At 34.9% G+C, this 19,195-nt stretch overlaps 1 protein-coding gene across 2 annotated transcripts in view; it reads right to left on the bottom strand.

Annotated features, from left to right (window-relative positions):
- ERGIC2 (ERGIC and golgi 2) overlaps window positions 1-18,916 on the bottom strand; it is a 44,252-nt gene extending 25,336 nt beyond the window's left edge. Inside the window, exons 1-5 of one of the 2 annotated variants that reach the window (XM_003828835.7) lie at window positions 18,778-18,916; window positions 9,193-9,335; window positions 7,778-7,886; window positions 5,897-5,943; window positions 4,550-4,620 (exon numbers count right to left, since the gene is read on the bottom strand). In XM_003828835.7, coding sequence (XP_003828883.1) covers window positions 4,550-4,620; window positions 5,897-5,943; window positions 7,778-7,886; window positions 9,193-9,298 — 333 coding nt within the window. In that variant the 5' untranslated portion in view covers window positions 9,299-9,335; window positions 18,778-18,916. The remainder of the gene's footprint in view (window positions 1-4,549; window positions 4,621-5,896; window positions 5,944-7,777; window positions 7,887-9,192; window positions 9,336-18,777) is intronic. The other variant, XM_034936108.3, reaches the window with a different exon arrangement.
- Window positions 18,917-19,195: the final 279 nt, after the last annotated feature.

Here is a 19,195-nt window from a genome sequence, read left to right as displayed (position 1 = left end):
CTCAAGCCTGTAATTCTAACACTTTGGGAGGCCAAGACAGGCGGATTGCCTGAGCTCAGGAGTTCAAGACCAGCCTGGGCAACATGGTGAAACCCTGCCTCTACTAAAATACAAAAAAACCCTGTCTGTACTAAAATACAAAAAATCAGCTGGTGGTAGGCACCTGTAATCCCAGCTACTCAAGAGGTTGAAGCACGAGAATTGCTTGAACCCGGGAGGTGGAGGTTGCAGTGAGCAGAGATCTTGCCAATGCACTCAGTCTGGGACACAAAGTCAAACTCCGTTTCAAAAAAAAAAAAAAAATCCACTTTACTAGTCCTAGTTCACAGCTCTACTTCTGTGATTTTTTAATTTAATTACATCAATCTGGAACCTGCCTCTCCCGTAACTGTGAAAGCCTCATGTCTAAGTTTTATATAACCATATGCTTCAAGTTAAATTGTCCCAATCTTTCTGATGTTTCCTTTGATTACACCTCCTGATGAATTTGCCTAAAGCATGCTACCAAACCTTTTTCACATTATAGCACATAAGGAAAATGCTAACATCTAAAAACACAACACAGCAAACCAATAAGGCTGTTGGCAGTTACTCTCCAGCTAATGAATAAGCAAAATGATTGACAGTGGCGACTATATGATTTTTCCTTTGAATTCCATAACCTTCTTTGTACAATGTTTACTTAGCACAAAGGTATAAAGAAACTACTTTGTAGGCCCTGTGCTAATTCATTATCTCACTTAACCTTCCTAACCACCTCGTGAATTTGTTACTCCTCTTCCCTTTTTGCACATGAGGAAGCAGGAGCTCAAAAAGTTACAAACTTTCCAAAATCACAGATAGTAAGTAACAACCAATACACAAATTCAGCTCTGTCAGATTTCTTACTTTCCCACCTTTTAAAAATTCTTCTTGTCTTTAAATAGTAACTAAATGCAATAGAAATAGCAGAATAGTAACTATCATAGCATATTGTATGATCATGGCTTATAAACTAGTGAAGTTATCAGGGCTAGGTTTTTAATATTCAGAGTGCATATTAAAATAATGAGTGAAAAATTTTTAAGTTAAAATGATATTTGTAATAATTTTATATTAAAAATAATTCTTAAACACTTTTATATAAATTAGCACAAAGGAATGAATAGTTTCCTAAAAGCATTGTTAAACACTTTAAATATTACTGATGAAAAGTATACAATTAAATATTTTGAAGTTCTTAACTTTCTCATTAAGATACAATTTTTAATTATAACAATTTAAATAAAATTTTCCTGCTCCATAAACTACTGGAAGAGATGGCAGAAACTGTTTACAATGAAAACAGTCAACAATACTGTCCCAACTGCTTAATTCTAACATATCACTATTGCCTAAAACCTGCAAAGCATTTTGCAATACATTTTGAGAACTACAAAGATGAAAGAATGAAATTAATGATTCTCAAGAGCTTAAAATCCAGCTAGAAAGATAAGAGATGTAGGGGGAAAAAAAAAAGATAGAATCAGGCATCTCATAAATGTGAAAAAAAAAAAAGAGAATGACCACAACAGTTAGAATATGGACAGAATGCTAGAGAAACAGTGTAAGTGACTTTTAGAGGATACATTCAAGATTATAATACATAAACAATAATTCTCAGCATCCAAAAGAAACATAAAAATGAGGATGCAACCTTTATTATCATCTTAAATCATTTTAAATTAATATTCATATGCTGTAAACTTTCATGAATTTATACAAGACAACATACAAATGAAACCAAATTGAGAAAGAGCACAAAATAGGTTTATTTCATAGGATAGAAAAACCCATGTGAAAGGGATTTTCCCAGTTCAGAGCAACAGAGAAAATGGGTAATAAAAGATAATAGCAGAAGATACAGGCAGTCATGCTAGAATCCATAAAACATACCTACACATTCTTGCCGTAAAATAAATCTCAAAAAGTCCCCCCTCAACAGAATGGAGAATCCAGAAATCAAGCTGCACACCTGCAGCCATTTGATCTTTGACAAAATCAACAAAAATAAGCAATGGAGAAAGGACTCTCTATTCAATAAATGGTGCTGGGAGAGCTGGCTAGCCATATGCAGAAGAATGAAACTGGGCCCAGATCTTTCACCATATACAAAAATTAACTCAAGATGGGTAAAGATTTAAATGACCTTAAACTATAAGAATCCTAGAAGAAAACCTAGAAAACACCATTGTGGGCATCACCCTTGGGAAAGAATTTATGACTATGTCCCCAAAAGCAATTGCAACAAAAACAAAAATTGAAAAGTGGGAGCTAATTAAACTAAAGAGCTTCTGCACAGAAAACAAAAACAAAAACTACCAACAGAGTAAACAGACAACCTACAGAATGTGAGAAAATATTCACAAACTATGCCTCTGATAAAGGTCTAATATCCAGAATCTATAAGGAATTTAAATAATTGAACATGTAAAAAACAACCCCATTAAAAAGTCAGCAAAGGACATGAACACACACTTCTCAAAAGATATACAAGTGGTCAAAAAACATGAAGAAATGCTCCATATCAGTAATCATAAGAGAAATGCAAATCAAAACCACGAGAGGCCATCTCACACCAGTCAAAATGGCTATTACTAAAAAGTCAAAAAAAAAAAAAATGTCAGAGAGGCTATGGAGAAAAGGGAACACTTATATACTGCTGGTAAAAATGGAAATTAGTTCAGCCACTGTGGAAAGCAATTTGGAGAGTTCTCAAAGAACGTAGAGTATTATTTAACCCAGCAATCCCATTACTGGGTATATACTCAAAGGAAAATAAATCATTGTATGCAAAAGACACATACACTCTGATCTTTATTGCAGCACCATTCACAATAGCAAATACATGGAATCAACCTAGGTACTCATCAGTGGTACATGGGATAAACAAAATGTGGTATACATGCACCAGGGAATACTATGCAGCCATAAAAAAGAAGAAACTTTTATCCTTTGCAGCGACATGAATGCAGCTGGAGGCAATAATCCTAAGCAAATAAATGGCAGGACAGAAAACCATACACCATATGTTCTCATTTATAAGTGGGAGCTAAACGCTGGGTACTCATAGACATAAAAATGGCAACAATAGAAAGTGGGGACTATTAGAGAGGGGAGGGAGGGAGAAGGAAAAGGGTTGAAAAACTACTGGTAATTATGCCCAGCACCTGGGTGATGGGATCAATCATAACCTGAAAACCTCAGCATTATACAATATACTCAGGTAACAAACCTTCACATGTACTCCATGAATCTAAACTAAAAGTTGAAAAACAGTCCCTCTTCAAAATGATAAACAAAAATAAGGTAATAATGGCAGAAAATTAAAAAAAAAACAAAGTTAAAGTTAAATAAGTATTCTTAAGATAGTATAAAATGTAATACAAATATTAAAATATCTAATAATAATCACTTAGATCAAAATGAGCAGACAATAGTGTAATATGCTGTCATATATGAATCTGTAAGGTAACTAAGCTCATAAAAAATGACTTCATAATCAACTTTTTTGAGTGGGAAAACGGGTCAGAAAGTAGAGTCAGAGTGGCAATAACAAAGTTACTGTTTCTGTAGAAATTTCTATTTAAAATGTATATGTCAAAAGGCACATATCAAGTTTGTAGCTGTAAACTAAAATTAATTCAATAATCAAAACTGGCCAATGACTTCATTTTCTTTCCTTTAACCCCATACATTCAGTCACTTCTACTCCCCCTCCTTCACCTTCACTCTTCACTTTGCAAATTTGCTAAAAGAAAAGTTCACAATTGTCAATGATTAAGAAAAGGAACTCAAGAATGCATGCGTAAATTTAAGTACCACCATGCCAACAGAGCAACTTTTAGCTGCTGAGGGCCTCATGCTTATTCTCGAAAGCTTCTTTAGGGCTAGTTCTGATCATGACTCGTTATCACTGTATCTGCCACTGAAATGTGACAATATTTTCTGATAAATCTACGATGTTATATTCAACTTGTGCTCTGAAGATAATAAGAAAATGTCAGCATTTCACACGCTGAGGGAAATAGAGGCGTAAAGGAGGAAGGAAGTAGTAATGCCCATGACATTTCTCCTCTTAGAAAGATACTGCCTTATTCTTGATTGTAAGAGAAATACAGTTCAAATATTTTAAATACTTAAATTTGGTAACAGTAGAATACAAACAGGACATAAAAGTTTCCAAATTACTAGAGAAAAAGAAAAAAACTCATCACTATAATAACTAGAAGAAAAGTGAAAAGGAAACTACTGGAAAGTAATAACAAAAATATTAAAAAAGGTTATAAAACAGACTTTAGACACATCCAAAATACATCCAAAATGTTAGTAATGGTCACCTCAAGATTTTGGTATATAATATAACTTTTCTGTTTTTCCCCCTAAATTTATTACAAAGAATATGGATTACTTTTGAAATAAAAGAATTATACTAAAAACTATTTCAGACAAAACTAAAAGCAACTATCTGTCTTCAAGCGTACGATTCCTCAACCCGTGTATTTCAAAAAACCATGTGAATCAAACTTACTGGTTCATAAACTAGACCATCTGCAGATGCAACCATTGTTTCTGCTAAATCCAATACATCTGCTCCAACATCTGCATACAAAAAAGAATTAGAAGTTTTACATTCTATGCTTGGAGGCAAACCATCCTCAATATAAACAAATTAAGCCAACTAACAGAAAACTCACCAAGCAAAAAAAAAAAAACAACCTCACCAACTATGTAGAATCACTTCCGATATATTTGTCCAAAAGCTAAAACAGTAGCCTTATATAGCTTTGGTGGAGATTATTCCAAAATGTAATGTTTTTTCTACTTCTTACCCAGTAAAAAAAAAAAGATAATTCAAGATCTCATTTAAAAAGGATAAGCGTCACTGAATTGAAGAGCTTTGCAAATATCGGCAAGAACCTAATCACAAGTACTAAGTGGCTGCTGAACAAAATATTAATTCCAAGAAATATTTTTAGAGATTAAAAGAAATCGTAAAGCAATGCTACAAATCAACAAATAGGAAATTTTATTCGGAAAAGGCTAAAATTTAACAGTATTTAAACATCCAAAATAAGGCAGAAATCATATATTCAGAATTACCACTAACTACAAGTTTAAAAATAAAGTATTTTTTTATCTCTTAAAACCACTAACATAAGGAAAAACATATTGAAAAGAAAGAGATTCAAGGTCGTTCTGAGATAGAATCTCACAGAAAATAACCTCTAATTAATTGGGTAAAATTATTTCATACTTTTAAAAATGTAAAAATTTTCTCTGAGTTCTTGGTCTGTAATTTTTAAGCAGTAACTCATAAAATATTTTTCATGCAAAAGCATCCTTATTTTTGAAAACAGTATTGATTCAAACATTCACTATCTGGCATATTAGCATTTTCCCACTTCTACTAGTATAACCAAGTGAGTCCAGTGAAGAAAAAAGAAAAGGGTAACCTATCACCATTAACTTAAAATAACTGGATCTGTATTTTTAAACGCAAGAGTAAACATAAAAGGTGGTAAACTGAAACAGTGACACAAGGATATGCTTGTGAAACATGGGTATAAAAGCTAGTACTCCAAACAAAAAAAGACAGAAAGGATGTACATAAACTAGAATGCTGATTCACAAACATTTCCTCCAACTTTCTTTTAATTATACTAATGTGAAAGTTTTATCTCTTCTCTTTATGGAAAAGAAACTTGAAGAATATAAGCTGAGGAGTAAAACAATTTGCATTATTAAATAATACCACAGTAAAACTTTAAAATATTATAAAGGAAAAATAAAGTACAACCAGTGATTTTTATTTTTGCTTGGCAATTGTTTGAACCATAACCTACATGTGGATTCAGCAAGTTGAAGGTGTACTTACATTGACACTTCATGGCAACAGTAATATCTATATTAATTCTTAATTTGCTGAAAGACAAAATATTAAACATTAGTACCTACCAATTAATTAGCAAAACATGAGAAATATAAATCAACTGATCTATTAAAAACTTGGATTTCAAGCAGAATAAATTATGTCGATTAGAACTTGAATTGCATTTCTCATGGCCAAAACAAAGGCTCTTTAAATTACAAGTTCTATTTTGCCCTTATTCCAAAAGCCTTTCTGACTTCACAGGTTTTTGAACACAGTATCCTTTAATAATGGCAACTCTATAATCAATAACTCTAAGCAACTCAGACAAAGTCTTAACCTCTTAATCTCTAGTTACATAAACTTTTGATAGAATGTTCTTTTAAGCATGTAAAACTCTCAAAATCAAGAATTAGGAATTGTCTTTCTTCTCTGTTTATCAAACACCATATATTAAGCATGATGCTAGATGTTCTACAAATATTATCTCCTTTATTCTATATCATGGAGCTATAAATGGATGGCTTCACAGATTTTTCAAGTAAACCACTGGTGTTCACGGTAGTGTAAATACCTGGCTTAAGATCACATCACCATTAAAGTGGCATACTGGAAACTACGTCTATGTAACTCAGGATAAATGCAACCAAACGACCAAAAGTAAATCACCTGATGCTTAAAATTTTTCATGGCCTTTCATTTTCAAATGATTAGATCAAAGCAATTTTCGAATACCAGAATGAAGCATTGTGAATAATAGACTGGCTATGATCAAATTCAGTCCTGTGCTTTCTATGATAACTTTTTTCTGTGTAATAATTTTCACCTGATTTAAAATAGGAATTACAGATTTTTAGACCTTCATGAAGTCTTAAAGTCATCTAGAGTTCAAACTGTGCTCCAAATAACCCAGGAGTTTAGGCTCAGGAGATAGGAACCAGGAGTAGGCCAAGTAGACAAACTTCTGCATATCCCACCATGCTTATGTGGTGAACTATGTAATACATAAGACTTCATTTGGAAAAAAATGAAGTATTGCATTGGTGCTGAAAACAACAACAAATTCTTTGAAAACCAATACTATCCTGAATAGTACATTAGAGATGAAGAAACTAAAGTCCAGAAGAAGTCAGTGGTGTGACCTGCCCAAGGTTACACAGCAATTTACAAATGTTGACTAGTTTAATTCTCATAAACCTCTTGAGGAAGATACTATAATTGCTGTCTGTACTTTACAAAAAAGGAAACTGAAGCATATACAGGTACAGATTTAGTAACTTCCCTAAAATTATGTAAATGGAAAACCTGGATTGTAATTGAAAACTAAATGTGTCTTTCTATTTGGTGCAATCTTAATATTATAAACCTATTATCTTCATTCCATTGAAGAAATCCAAATAATACAAACGAATAGATGTAAAGTGTAAAAGTGTATAATTAAGGTACTATATTTTCAAAAGTTTAAAAGTAATCTTATTTACATAAAGATTTAGCTTAGGTATAATTTATAGACATCAAGTCATAAGGGTATACAATGTATCCTTAGACAATTTATTTTCCAGCTCACACAGATCAGTGAGGTATTTCAACCAGTTTCAAATATTAAACAATTTCCACAATATACATATCTAAGGAAAAATATTCCCCTAACTTTTTGAAACAAAGCATGCTAAATCAAAGAACCTCAGTTTTAGAATTCAACCACTATTTAAATGATTCTAAAAGGTTTCACTTAATGCATGCAATTAATGAGAATTTTTCAGGACTATTTCTTCAGAACTAAAACAAACCAAATCTAGAAGGTTAGACTTTTTCTTTTTTAAAAGGTATGCTCTTTTTAAAATAATTTGAATCTAAAGGTATTCCAAGAAGAAAAAAAATGATTACCTAGAAAAATCCTTGTCTACTTCGTATTCATACTTCATCCATGTATCTTGATATACTGAGAATTCCATTATGGTTAATAAAGCCATAGTTGTAAATGCTATTAGAGAAACTGGGAAATCCAACAACAAAAGAAAAACAGAATTAAAACAATAAAAAAAAGCAAAGAATAGGAAACTAATTTAAGTGAGATTAAATTTTCAAAAGAAAAAGCCTAATAATGTAACTTCCATTTGAATGCATACTATAGAAAGTTTTTATTCAAAATGTTTATTATGCATTTTTTCTAATACAGCTCAAAAGTTAAGGTTTAATATATACAAATATGAACATAAACATTTGCATTACTAAGAAAGCATTTTATTTCTCCAATTTTAAGGGCATCTCTCACTAAGTAGAGTTGACAAAATTTGTATTTCTTATATAAAACAGTGTCACACATAGGATAAATGATGAAAGTAAGCATGCCTTATAGCACAAATTTGAAAACAGTTGCTTCATTATTAAAAATGCATCCATGTCTATAAATATAATTTGTATATAAATGTATATAAATTGGGCTATAAGCCCAATTTAAAACAAACAAAAAGGTAGCCTAATTTCTTAGATCCTGAGAAACCACAATAATCTGTGTGCCAGAAACTCAAATAACATCTGTAAATAGCTAACAAAACTCTCTTCTACTTTGCAATCTCCTAAATATATCACCTCATTCACAGAACTGAGTAAAAGATCTGACAAAAAGAAAATCTATTATATACTAAGGCAAAATACTTAAAATAGATTTTGCAAGAACTTGCACTATTTTCATTAACAAAACTTAATCACAAGTGGATCAGAAATAGTAAGCAACTTATTACCCATTTTACCAAATAAAATGTCAACCTTAAGTGAAATACATTATTTTACTAGCTCTTCATAGGGAAAGAAATTATACTGAATATTGTTATAGTCACACATTTTTCTTATATATTTCATTATTTATTTTACTTAACTGATACTTTTATCTGTACCAGGCACTGAGTCTAAGCATTTTATGAAAATATTAACAGTATAGTAACCCCTAGGAGGTAAATACTAGTATGATCCCTATTTCATGGAAGAAACTAAGACAGACAGATTTGAATAACTTCCTCAAGGTCACATATTTAGGAAAGGGCAGCAAAGCAGTAACATTGGTTTAATGTATTAATGTTTTAATAAACACTGCCAAAGGCACAGATGGCACTGAGTTGGAGGCTATAGAGAATATTAATAAGAATTAGAGCCAAGAGAGTGGCATGAAGACAGACAAGTTACGAAGTTACTGCAGAATTCATTGATAAATTCTTCCTCATGGCTACATTTCTATATGTTGTTGACTGGATCACGCAGAAGTTGTACTTACTACAGAACTTTTAATGTTAACTGATACTCACCTGTACCTCCACTGGCTGAAGTCTCTACATAGCTCTCAGGAACCTTCGGAAAGGCATCCAACTCTTTTACCAAACTTAAAGTTTTTTTCCGATTCAGTCGCCTCATCTTCAGGAAAACCTTCCTCTTCCTTCATATAGTCATGCTAAGGAATAAATAAATTAATGAATAAATGAATCCTTTAAAGAGATAAAAAGGTTTCTTTAAATTTAGGATAACTGACAAATGTCCTTAAAACAACTTAACATTCTCATCCCCCCTTAAAAATAAAAAGCATAGTATTTATCCACACTACTCCTTTCCCCATTCATGCCCTGACAAAAACAACTAATGGAAGGCAATTTAAATACAAAAACACATTAAATAGCAAGAAAAAAAGTGAAAAGTAATTCAATCACATGAATAATGTCTAAATATAAAAATTAAGATAATGTTTTCTATTAAATTGAAAACTATATAAAAATAATACACTTCCAATAATGAATGACAGTGAAGTAAAATGGCCTGCTCATACATTACTAACAACAATATAGGCTGGGCACGGTCGCTCACGCCTGTAATCCCAGTACTTTGGGAGGCCGAGGCGGGTGGATCATCTGAGGTCAGGAGTTTGAGAGACCAGTCTGGCCAACATGGGAAAACCCCGTCTCTACTAAAAATACAAAAAATTATCCAGGTGTGGTGGCACGTGCCTGTAGTCCCAGCTACCTAGGAGGCTGAGGCAGTAGAATCGCTTGAACCTGGAAGGTGGAGGTTGCAGTAAGCCAAGATCATGCCACTGCACTGCAGTCTGGGTTATAGAGTGAGACTCCATCTCAAATAATAATAATAATAATAATAATAATACTAATAATAACAACGGAAGAAGAAGAAAGAAGGTGGGAGAAAGCAGGAAAAGGCGGGAGAAGGGAGAAGAAGAAAAAGAAGAAGAAAAAGAAATTTACCACTCCTCTTCTAAGTAAATGCCCATTGAGGAATGTATCCTATGACAATAACCTGCGGTTTTAACCAAAATTTGATTATGAGGATATTTCTCACAGTGTTATTTTTAAATACTGAAGACAGAAACAAACCCATTGTATCCAATGTACAAATTAAGGTGAAGCATCTTTACGTAGCCATTGAAAATCTTTTTTTTTTTTTTTTGAAACAGGATCTTGCTCTGTCACCCAGGCTGGAGTGCAGTGGCGTGATCTCAGCTCACCACAATCTCAGCCTCCCTGGCTCAAGCGATCCTCCTCGCCTCAGCCTCCCAAATAGCAAGGACTATAGGCATGCACCTCCACCCCCAGCTAATTTTTATATTTTTTGTAGAGACGGAGTTTCATCTTGTTGCCCAGGCTGGGTCTCAAACTCCTCGGCTGAAGCCTTCCACCCACCTCGGCCTCTCAAAAAAAGTGCTGGGATTATAGGTGTGAACCACCACACCTGGCCTGAAACTCTTTTATTTAAAAAAAAAAAAATTAATGACATAAGAAAATAGTCATGATACTGATACAATAAGAAAAGACTAGAAGGTCACATGGATCCTAATTTTATGGGAGACAGGAAAAGATATATAAGAAACAAAACTGAACATCTACACACAAAAATGTTAAAAGTAGATCATGAATTTTAATTGCCTTTACATATAACTTCAGATTTCCCATGTTATCTATTTTTATAATCAAAACATTTAAAAATTGGCTGCTTGCTATTTATCAGTATGTCATCTACATCTAAAAATGTTATAAAGCCAATCAAATAACTGAATTCTTATTTACATAATTTTTATGACTGATTTATAAATAATACTATAGGTAATATTATAAAGAATTCCCAGTAATCAAGGCTTTATTAATAAAATCAACACATAATAGAATAAATCGTACAGTTGCAGAAGTCACTATAAGAGAAATAATGTCTCTGGAAGAGAGCAGACAGACTTTGGGTCTGAAATCTAATGGGTAGGATTAATATACAAAGAATAGGCAAAAGAAAGAAGATTCATAAAGAAAAAGAAGGGCCAGAGAATGAAAAACTGGCAGTAAACATGAATACTGTCTAAAAGAAAGAAGCTCTGACCAGGAGCACTATTTATCAGTCCAGCAGGGAGCTACTACTCTACAGTAGAGTTGAAAGCATTAATATGTTGATTTCCTCTGCCATTAAAATCAACCAACTAAACTTCCCTTGCTGGTTCCACACTCACAAAGCAGCCTTCGAATTATGATTTTTTTCCCATTCACTTAGTATTCAAAAGAAAAAAATAGATGTCATAGACAAAACAGATGACAGTTTTCTGACCCCCATGTCAGTTATAAAACTGGTATTCCCATCGATAAATTAAGCTTCTGAATGTTTGTTATGTATATGCCATGCCCGCTAAGCTTGTTTAGCTCTGATAATCAAATTTATTTTCTGTACCTTTTTAGTAGTAACTGCACAAAAACTGACCCTTTTTCAATCTTTCAATTTCTACTCTTTCTGATTTGAGTAAAATATTAAATATCTGTATGTCTCTTCTCTTTAAAACAGAACTCTCCCTTAAACTCAAGTCCAACTCCAACAATACATCTCTCGCAGCACACCTACAGCCAACTTAAAAGAATGAGCTGTCCCCATTCATCTACTGTGACTACTTCCTCACCCAACTCTCACCTCTTAACTAAATTTGCTCTGAGCAAGGTAATTAACTTCCTTAGTGCTAACTGACAGACACTCCTCAGTCCTTATCTAACTGCACCTCTGAGAAAATACACTGCTTATCACTTCTTTTTCTTCTTGAAACATTCTCTTACCTTGACTTAAGTGATATCACATCCCCAATTTTCATTCTACCTGGAAGACCCTCTTTAGCTTACTGTGCAAATTCATCTTTCTCTCAAGATTCTGCACTAGGTCTCCCCCTTAACCTCCACACCTTCCCCAAATGATCGCCCACTCCTTCCATTTCAATCTGCATGTTGATTTATCCCAAATATTGATTCTCTGCCCAGATCTCTCTGCAGATATGTATAACCCCTTGCCTTCTGTTACCTTTTCATTTGGACATTCCAAACACAATTCAGACTCAACAAGTCCAAAAATGAATACTTCACCCTGTAAAAATTGTTCCTCCTGTATCTATCTTAATGATAACACCATAAGCCCAACTACACAAGCCAGAAACATGGGTTATATCCTTAGACTTAAAGCTATTTCTAAATTTATCTTAAATCTGCCTGTCTTCTCTTCTTCAGGCCTACTGAGAAATTCCTTATGTCCAAGTACGTTCCTAGTCCCAACTGCCACAATCTATCACTACATTGCTTCAACAACATCTAATCTTCAACCTTCCAATTCTCTCTATATACTGTAATAATAAATTATCTTTTTAATACATAAATCTGATATTTCTCTTCAAATCTTTGTAAAACTTCCCTTCCCACTACACTTAAGAGCTTGGATTCTATCCTAACATGTTTTACAAAGCCCTTCAAAAACCAGGTCCTGCTAACCTCTCTTCAAACCCAATCACTCACAGTCTACGTTCCAACCATATTAAATCACTTTCAATTCCTTAAATATGCTATTCTCTTTGCCAGAAATATTTTTTCTTCCCCCTACCGCATCTCTACATTTGACTAACTCCTACTTACTCTTCAAGGTCCAGTCTACTCATCTCTACCTTGAGCGAGCAGGGGGAACAAAAAAACTTTCCATGGCCTTCAAAGTCTATCTGCTTCTAGAACCTTGTACCTTTATCACACTATTTCTAATTGCCTCTTTTTCTGTTTCCTCCACCGGATTGTTAGAGCAGGAACCATGTGTAACTTGATCTTTGTATCTCCAATGCCTAGCGAACAGGTATTCAATATTTATTGAGAAAAGGAAGGAAGGAAATTTTCCCAGAAACACCACAGTAGCACATCTTTCAAATCACAGCAGTATGTCATACTTAGGTAAGTAAATATATAAAAATAAGATCCACAAGAAGGATTTTCCTGTTGTCTACTGTCCCAGGACCTAGAATAGTGGCCATCACATAGTCAGTATAGCACTGTTAAACAAATGAATAAAACAGTGAATTACATTTCTAAAAGTTTATATAATGTTATATTTGTATAATGAGCTTTCTAAATGCTCTTTTAATTTATATATAAGCATAAAGATACGGCAAGCAGTTAGTTTTACAAATCTCCTAATAATACATACAACCTATTCAACACTCCTCCCTTGAAAGTCTAGCTGGAATATATCATGTGGCTCCCTACCCATCTCTAGCTTCCTCCATCCCTATTTTCCAGGGGATATCACTCTAGAATGGAGCACCTCGCCCCTCAGCTACTCCACCAGTCCCATTCCTGAAAGCTCAGCACTAACCTACCTCCAAGAAATTCATTCAATTTTGCATACTTGCCAACCTACTGTAAAAGTCACTGTCTGGCATAAACAAGGTATCCAATAACTTCTAGCTTTTCTAAAAGAAATTGCTCTATCTGCTCTCTTTATAAAACCTGACTTTCTATTGGCAGCAGTTCCATTAGTCAATCCTTACTCATTTCTGAGACTCACAGGTTACAGAAGTATCATGTTTTACCGTATTTCTCAACCATCTCTCATGTTTTGTGCTATGTATTATTTGAAGTTCTTTAGACATTAATTCATTTAATATTGTAAATGACTCTGTGAAGCAGGTACTATTTTTAATCCTACTTTTTGATGAGGAAATGAGGCACAGAACTGTCAAATAATTTTCCCAGGCTACATAGCAGGTGGTAGAACTTGAAACTATGCTCCAAACCACAGTACACACTGACTCTCACTTCCGTACTTGTTGCTATATTCCACTAACGTCTGAATATATTCATAATTTGCTTAATGACTTCAGCACCCAGATCATTCAATATGCTTCTCCCCCACTCCATTATCATCCTTTGGAATTCATGCTCTGATGGCATTTATCCTATAGCATTCATTCACAATAAAACCTTTTTACCATGTAAGGTTAACAGCGCTTCTCCTCCTGTGACCTCCATCTTAATTCTATGGAAAGCCACCCATGAGCAAGGTCAACCCTTAAAACTGTTCCACCTCTAAAATCCAAAACACATTTACCTCCCCAAGTAGGAACTACCCTTCAAGCTCTTTCCTAAGATAAATCTGCTCTTCATTTTCACTGGTGTTCTCAAATCCTTTAAATCCTACCAGATACCCAATTTCATTGCTCCATTCCCACTCTATTTGCCTCTCTACTCAGTGTGGTAAGCCATTTTCAAAAATGTGTTTGGAAATACCTCAGATCATCAATGCTTGCCAGAAGTCATTGCTGTTCTGTGACAAAATTTTCTAGTCATGGACAATGTAGAAAAGAACTTTTAAAGCTAAATTTATTCCATTTTAAAATGTGTCCTTTATTCTGAGATTATTTTATTCCATTTTGTGTCAAAACAGCCTTTCCTTTATGAAATGATAAAAACAGATGTAACAGAGGTTGTTTTGTTTTTGGATGTCTTTATTCAGCAAAATTAAAAAATGTAATTCTAGGTCAGTTTTTATACCCAGCCCTTTTCCCTGTCCACACCGCCCGCCCGTCTCAAATAGATATACATTTTTTTGTATTGGTCCACAAAATCTAGTTAGAAGCCGTTACACAAGATTCCTTTGCCCACTGGTTGGTGCTGCTATTCATACCTTGACAATCTCCAGTACTATGTCTGTTTTCTTTGATGTCTCTCCTTAAACTGTCTTGAATATTAAAAAACAAAACAAACATAAATAAACTCCAGAAAGTCACTGATAACAGCTGGAGCTAAGACAAGACAGTTGTCCCTCAGTATCCATGGGGTATTGGTTCCAGGACCTCCCTTGGATATCAAAATTCTCAGATGCTCAAGTCACTGACATAAAATGGTGTAGTTTTTGCATATAACCTATGCACATCCTCTTGTATACTTTAAATGATCTTTAGACTACTTATAAAACCTAATATAATGTAAATGCTATGTAAATAGTTGTACTGTTTAGGAAATAATGAAAAGAAAGAAGTCTGTAAGTATTCAGTACAGACACAATACTTGTTCAGTAGGCATGCAATTTTTCCTTCTTGAATATTTTCAATCTGCAACTGGTTGAGTCCACAGATGCAGAATCCAGATATGCAGGGGTGACTGTATTTTGAAAAACTTCCTAAGACATAAGAGACTCCCTTTCAGGTTGGAACACAGACATTATCAACACTCACTGTAAGTAAAGTCACACAGCCTATATTTCATCATTGTCTCCATCTGAATATAATGAGACTATTAGATGCTTTACCAAAATTAAAATACAGAATTCATGAACTTTTTATAGTCTGCTCAGTTAAGTTTAATTACTTCTCCAAAGAAAAATGAAGACAAAAGTTATTTCCTGCTACCCAAGTTTTGAGTTAACTTCTATTTTTAATATATATTTGGCAATATGAGAAAAATTTAATTGGTTAATACATATGGCCAAGTTGCAGTCTGAACTGTGTCAACTCACAATTTGATATGTTGAACAAGATATGTTGAAGTCTCAACCTCTGGTATCTATGAATGGGCCTTATTTGGAAATATTTGGGTCTTTCAGATATAACTAATTAAGATGAGATCATACTGGATCAGGGTGCTCCAAAATCTGAGACTGGTGTCCTTTTAAGAAGGCCATGTGAAGACACAGAGAAACACAAGGGAAAATGCCATGTGAAAACAAAGGCAGAGACTACAGTGATGTGTCTACAAACCCAGGCATAGCAAGGATTGCCCAGAAGCCAGGAAGAGTCAAAGAAGGATTCTTTCCTAGAGTCTTCAAGTCTTGCTGACACCTTGATTTCAGACTTCTAGCCTCCAGAACTGTGAGAGAATAAATTTCTTTTGTTTTAAGCCTCCCAGCTTATAGTAAGTTGTTACAGCAGCCCCAGGAAACTAATACAGGCGATATAATTCAGGCCATCGCTGAATATCAGAAATAAAAGGTAAAACTACAACCTATCTGTAATTTTAAATTACTTGATTATATTGCATTAGAATACTTTACAATAAAAAATTTTATAAGATAGCTTAGCTTTACTTTACAAATACTAGATAGCAACCCCCCAACCCCCTCAATTGTACTTATTTTTACCTTAAAATTTGGACCTTTTACAACAGAGTTAAATATTATGTTTGTTTACCCCAACATAATTCAAATAAACCTAATGACATTCTAAGTGACAGAAAGGTTTACTTGGAAGCCAAGGAAGACAATATAAATGTGAGTTTATAATCAGAAAACCCTGATTACCTAGGCACTTACTAGTTGTGTGACAAGTGTGGAAAGATCCTCAACTTCTTAGAATCCTCTCTCCATAATTTTATTTTAAAAGATGGGCAGCAGGACATAATGGCTACCTCACAGTGTTAAGATAAAAATGAGGCATGTAATATCTATTTCTAATTCTCTGAAAAAAAGCAAAGATTTGTAGGATATTTGAGATTTAGTTGTTAAAGTCTTTGAGGAAAGTGGGAGAGTATGTGAGGTTAGTTGACAATCTCCCAAAGTTAGGATGGCATAAACTGATAGACTAAAAGTTAAGAGAGACTATAGAGTGATAACAGAATAACCTCAAAAGTGCCTAGTAGCAATGTGAAGCAAGGACAAGTATAATCCTCCTCAAAGAACAACTAGACTATAGTAGCTCCCAATAAAAGTATAGAAAATTAAAGTTAAAAAGTATTAAGGAAAAGGTCAGGGACACATGAAATATATTTACAACAGAATGAATGTTCTCAAAAGCAAAGAGTATGGGGGTTAATAAGGCACTCAGAGGGTAGATCTGAGCCACACTACAACGTGACTATATAGAGCAATAGAAAGGAAGAACTTATGCTTTAGTCATTAAAAGAGGATAATAATTTAAGAAAACAAGCAACTGGTTAATGGGAGTTTAAGGACACATTCACCACACCAATCAGAGTGTTTAATCAATCTGGGGTTCAGAAAGATATTATTTTAAACAGTATCTTCTTCAGTCTACATTTTGACTAAGTAACAAGGCAACATTTGTAACTACAGATGTTAGAAAATGAAAATAAAAAATAACAAGAGCTAACATGCATTGAGTGTTTACTGTGTGCCAGGTATTGTTCTAAATGCTTTGTATGTTTCAACACATTCAATCCTCACAACCTTCCTATGAGTTAGGTATCATTATTTCATTTGGCCGATGAAGGAACTAAGGCACAGAGAGGTTAAATAATTTGACCACTATGACATTAAGAGGCAGAATTACAATAAATATTGGGAAACTATTAAATAGGATTTTTAGCCGGCACTGACTGCCTAAAAGTAACTTCTGGTAAAGAAAAAAAAAATAGCCATTTCTTTCACTTAAATCATCAATCCCCAAAGAAAGAAAATGTGTGGGTTGTTGTTGTTGTTTCCCTAACGCTTGTTGTTCCAGACTAGGCCTGATTTCCTTTGAGAGATCTTTCAAACTTCATATATTTTTATGATTTGTACCAGGAAGCCATTATAACACGCAACTGTGTACTAAAGTTCACGATCATTTAAAAAAAAAAAGATCCTCCTCTCTCTATCCATCCCTGCACCGCCAACCCCCACCCTCCCAAAAAATCAGAATTTTTTTCCTCATGTTTTCCACTAGAACTGGCATAATTACAACAACTTAAAGATATCAACAAACAAATTAGGTAAATAACCATGTCTTTTTTCAGTGAACAAGCCAGGCTCATTCTTTATAATTGCTGTATACTAGAGTCCAATGTATCAGGCTAGGCAATTAACTGAAATACTGAATTACAACTTCAAATGAATAAATCCTGTTTTTAACTGTAACTTTCATTGCTTCTGAAAACCAGTCTGGCAACATTTTAACAGCTATTATGTCACTTTGTCTTTAAGTCTCGGGGGCACTAAAATATAAAAGTTATTTAAACGTGTTTTCTCAAACAACGACCTGTCAACTCTATATACTACAGATAAACAAGGCTATTCTCCACCACGAGTTGACACGTTGCCTTCGGAAGGTTTCCTGCGCCGAGGAAAAGTAGTGACAGTCGAACCTGTCTCTCAGCATCTCGCCCTCCCCTGACCCCTTCTCATTTTCCGAAGCACTGTGCGAAACTCCTTCCGGGCAAGGCCAAGACTCTTAAAGAGACAGAGGGCAACGTGCTGCCACGAATGTGGTATTTGTCTGAATGGGGGTAGGGAGTCTGACATCCGGGAGGACTGGGACTCGACCGATTGGGATCCTACTCGCCTGCGGACTGGAGAAACCACCTGGGAACCGGGCACTGTGACAAGCAAAGGGTCAGAATCAGGTGCGATCGAGGAAGCACCTGAACTCCTTCGAGTTGCAAGATAGCACACAAGCACCCGGACCTGGCAAAGGGAAGCTCCCAGTAGCATCGTTGCCTAGGGTCCTGCCAGTAACGCCCCCGGGGGAGGTGGAGCGGCTTCTCCGTCCGACCGGCTCTCCAGAGATCAATGAAGACAGGAAGCCAAGCCCATGACAGGCTCCCAGTTCCCTCAATTGCATTTACGCCCTAAGCAGCCCTGGAACAACCGAGGGAACAGCTCCCAGCGGGGTTTCAGTATTTTACCTTGTGTTATGGTCCCAGCCTGCCGCCATGTTTCACAGAAGCCCGGGTCGCCGGGGCTCCCGCGTACCCGGAAATATCGCGAGAACAAAAGCGACTATCACAGCTGAAAACGTCAGAAAAGAGACAATGTACAAATCTCGCGATATTCCCTTTGCTTACGAAGTGCTTAGGGAATGAAGAGGCGTGGTTAAGATAAAAGAGGCGTGCCTACAGGGAAATGAGGTTGCAACTTGCTTTAGGTGTAATCGCGCCGCCAGTCCGGTTCAGTTTCTATGGCAAGGGAGGGGTTACTTTCCGACTAACACTTTGAGACTGCAGAACGAATCTCAGCTCCTCACACCGTATTTCATTACTAATAAGAGCCTTGGGTGCAGAAATTATCCCTAACAACCCTAATGCATATTACCCGTGCAATTGT

Source organism: Pan paniscus, chromosome 10 (assembly GCF_029289425.2).
Source record: "Pan paniscus chromosome 10, NHGRI_mPanPan1-v2.0_pri, whole genome shotgun sequence".
Taxonomy (NCBI): domain Eukaryota; kingdom Metazoa; phylum Chordata; class Mammalia; order Primates; family Hominidae; genus Pan; species Pan paniscus.
Note: the sequence above shows the minus strand (reverse complement) of the source record. Positions and strands in the feature narration are given on the sequence as shown.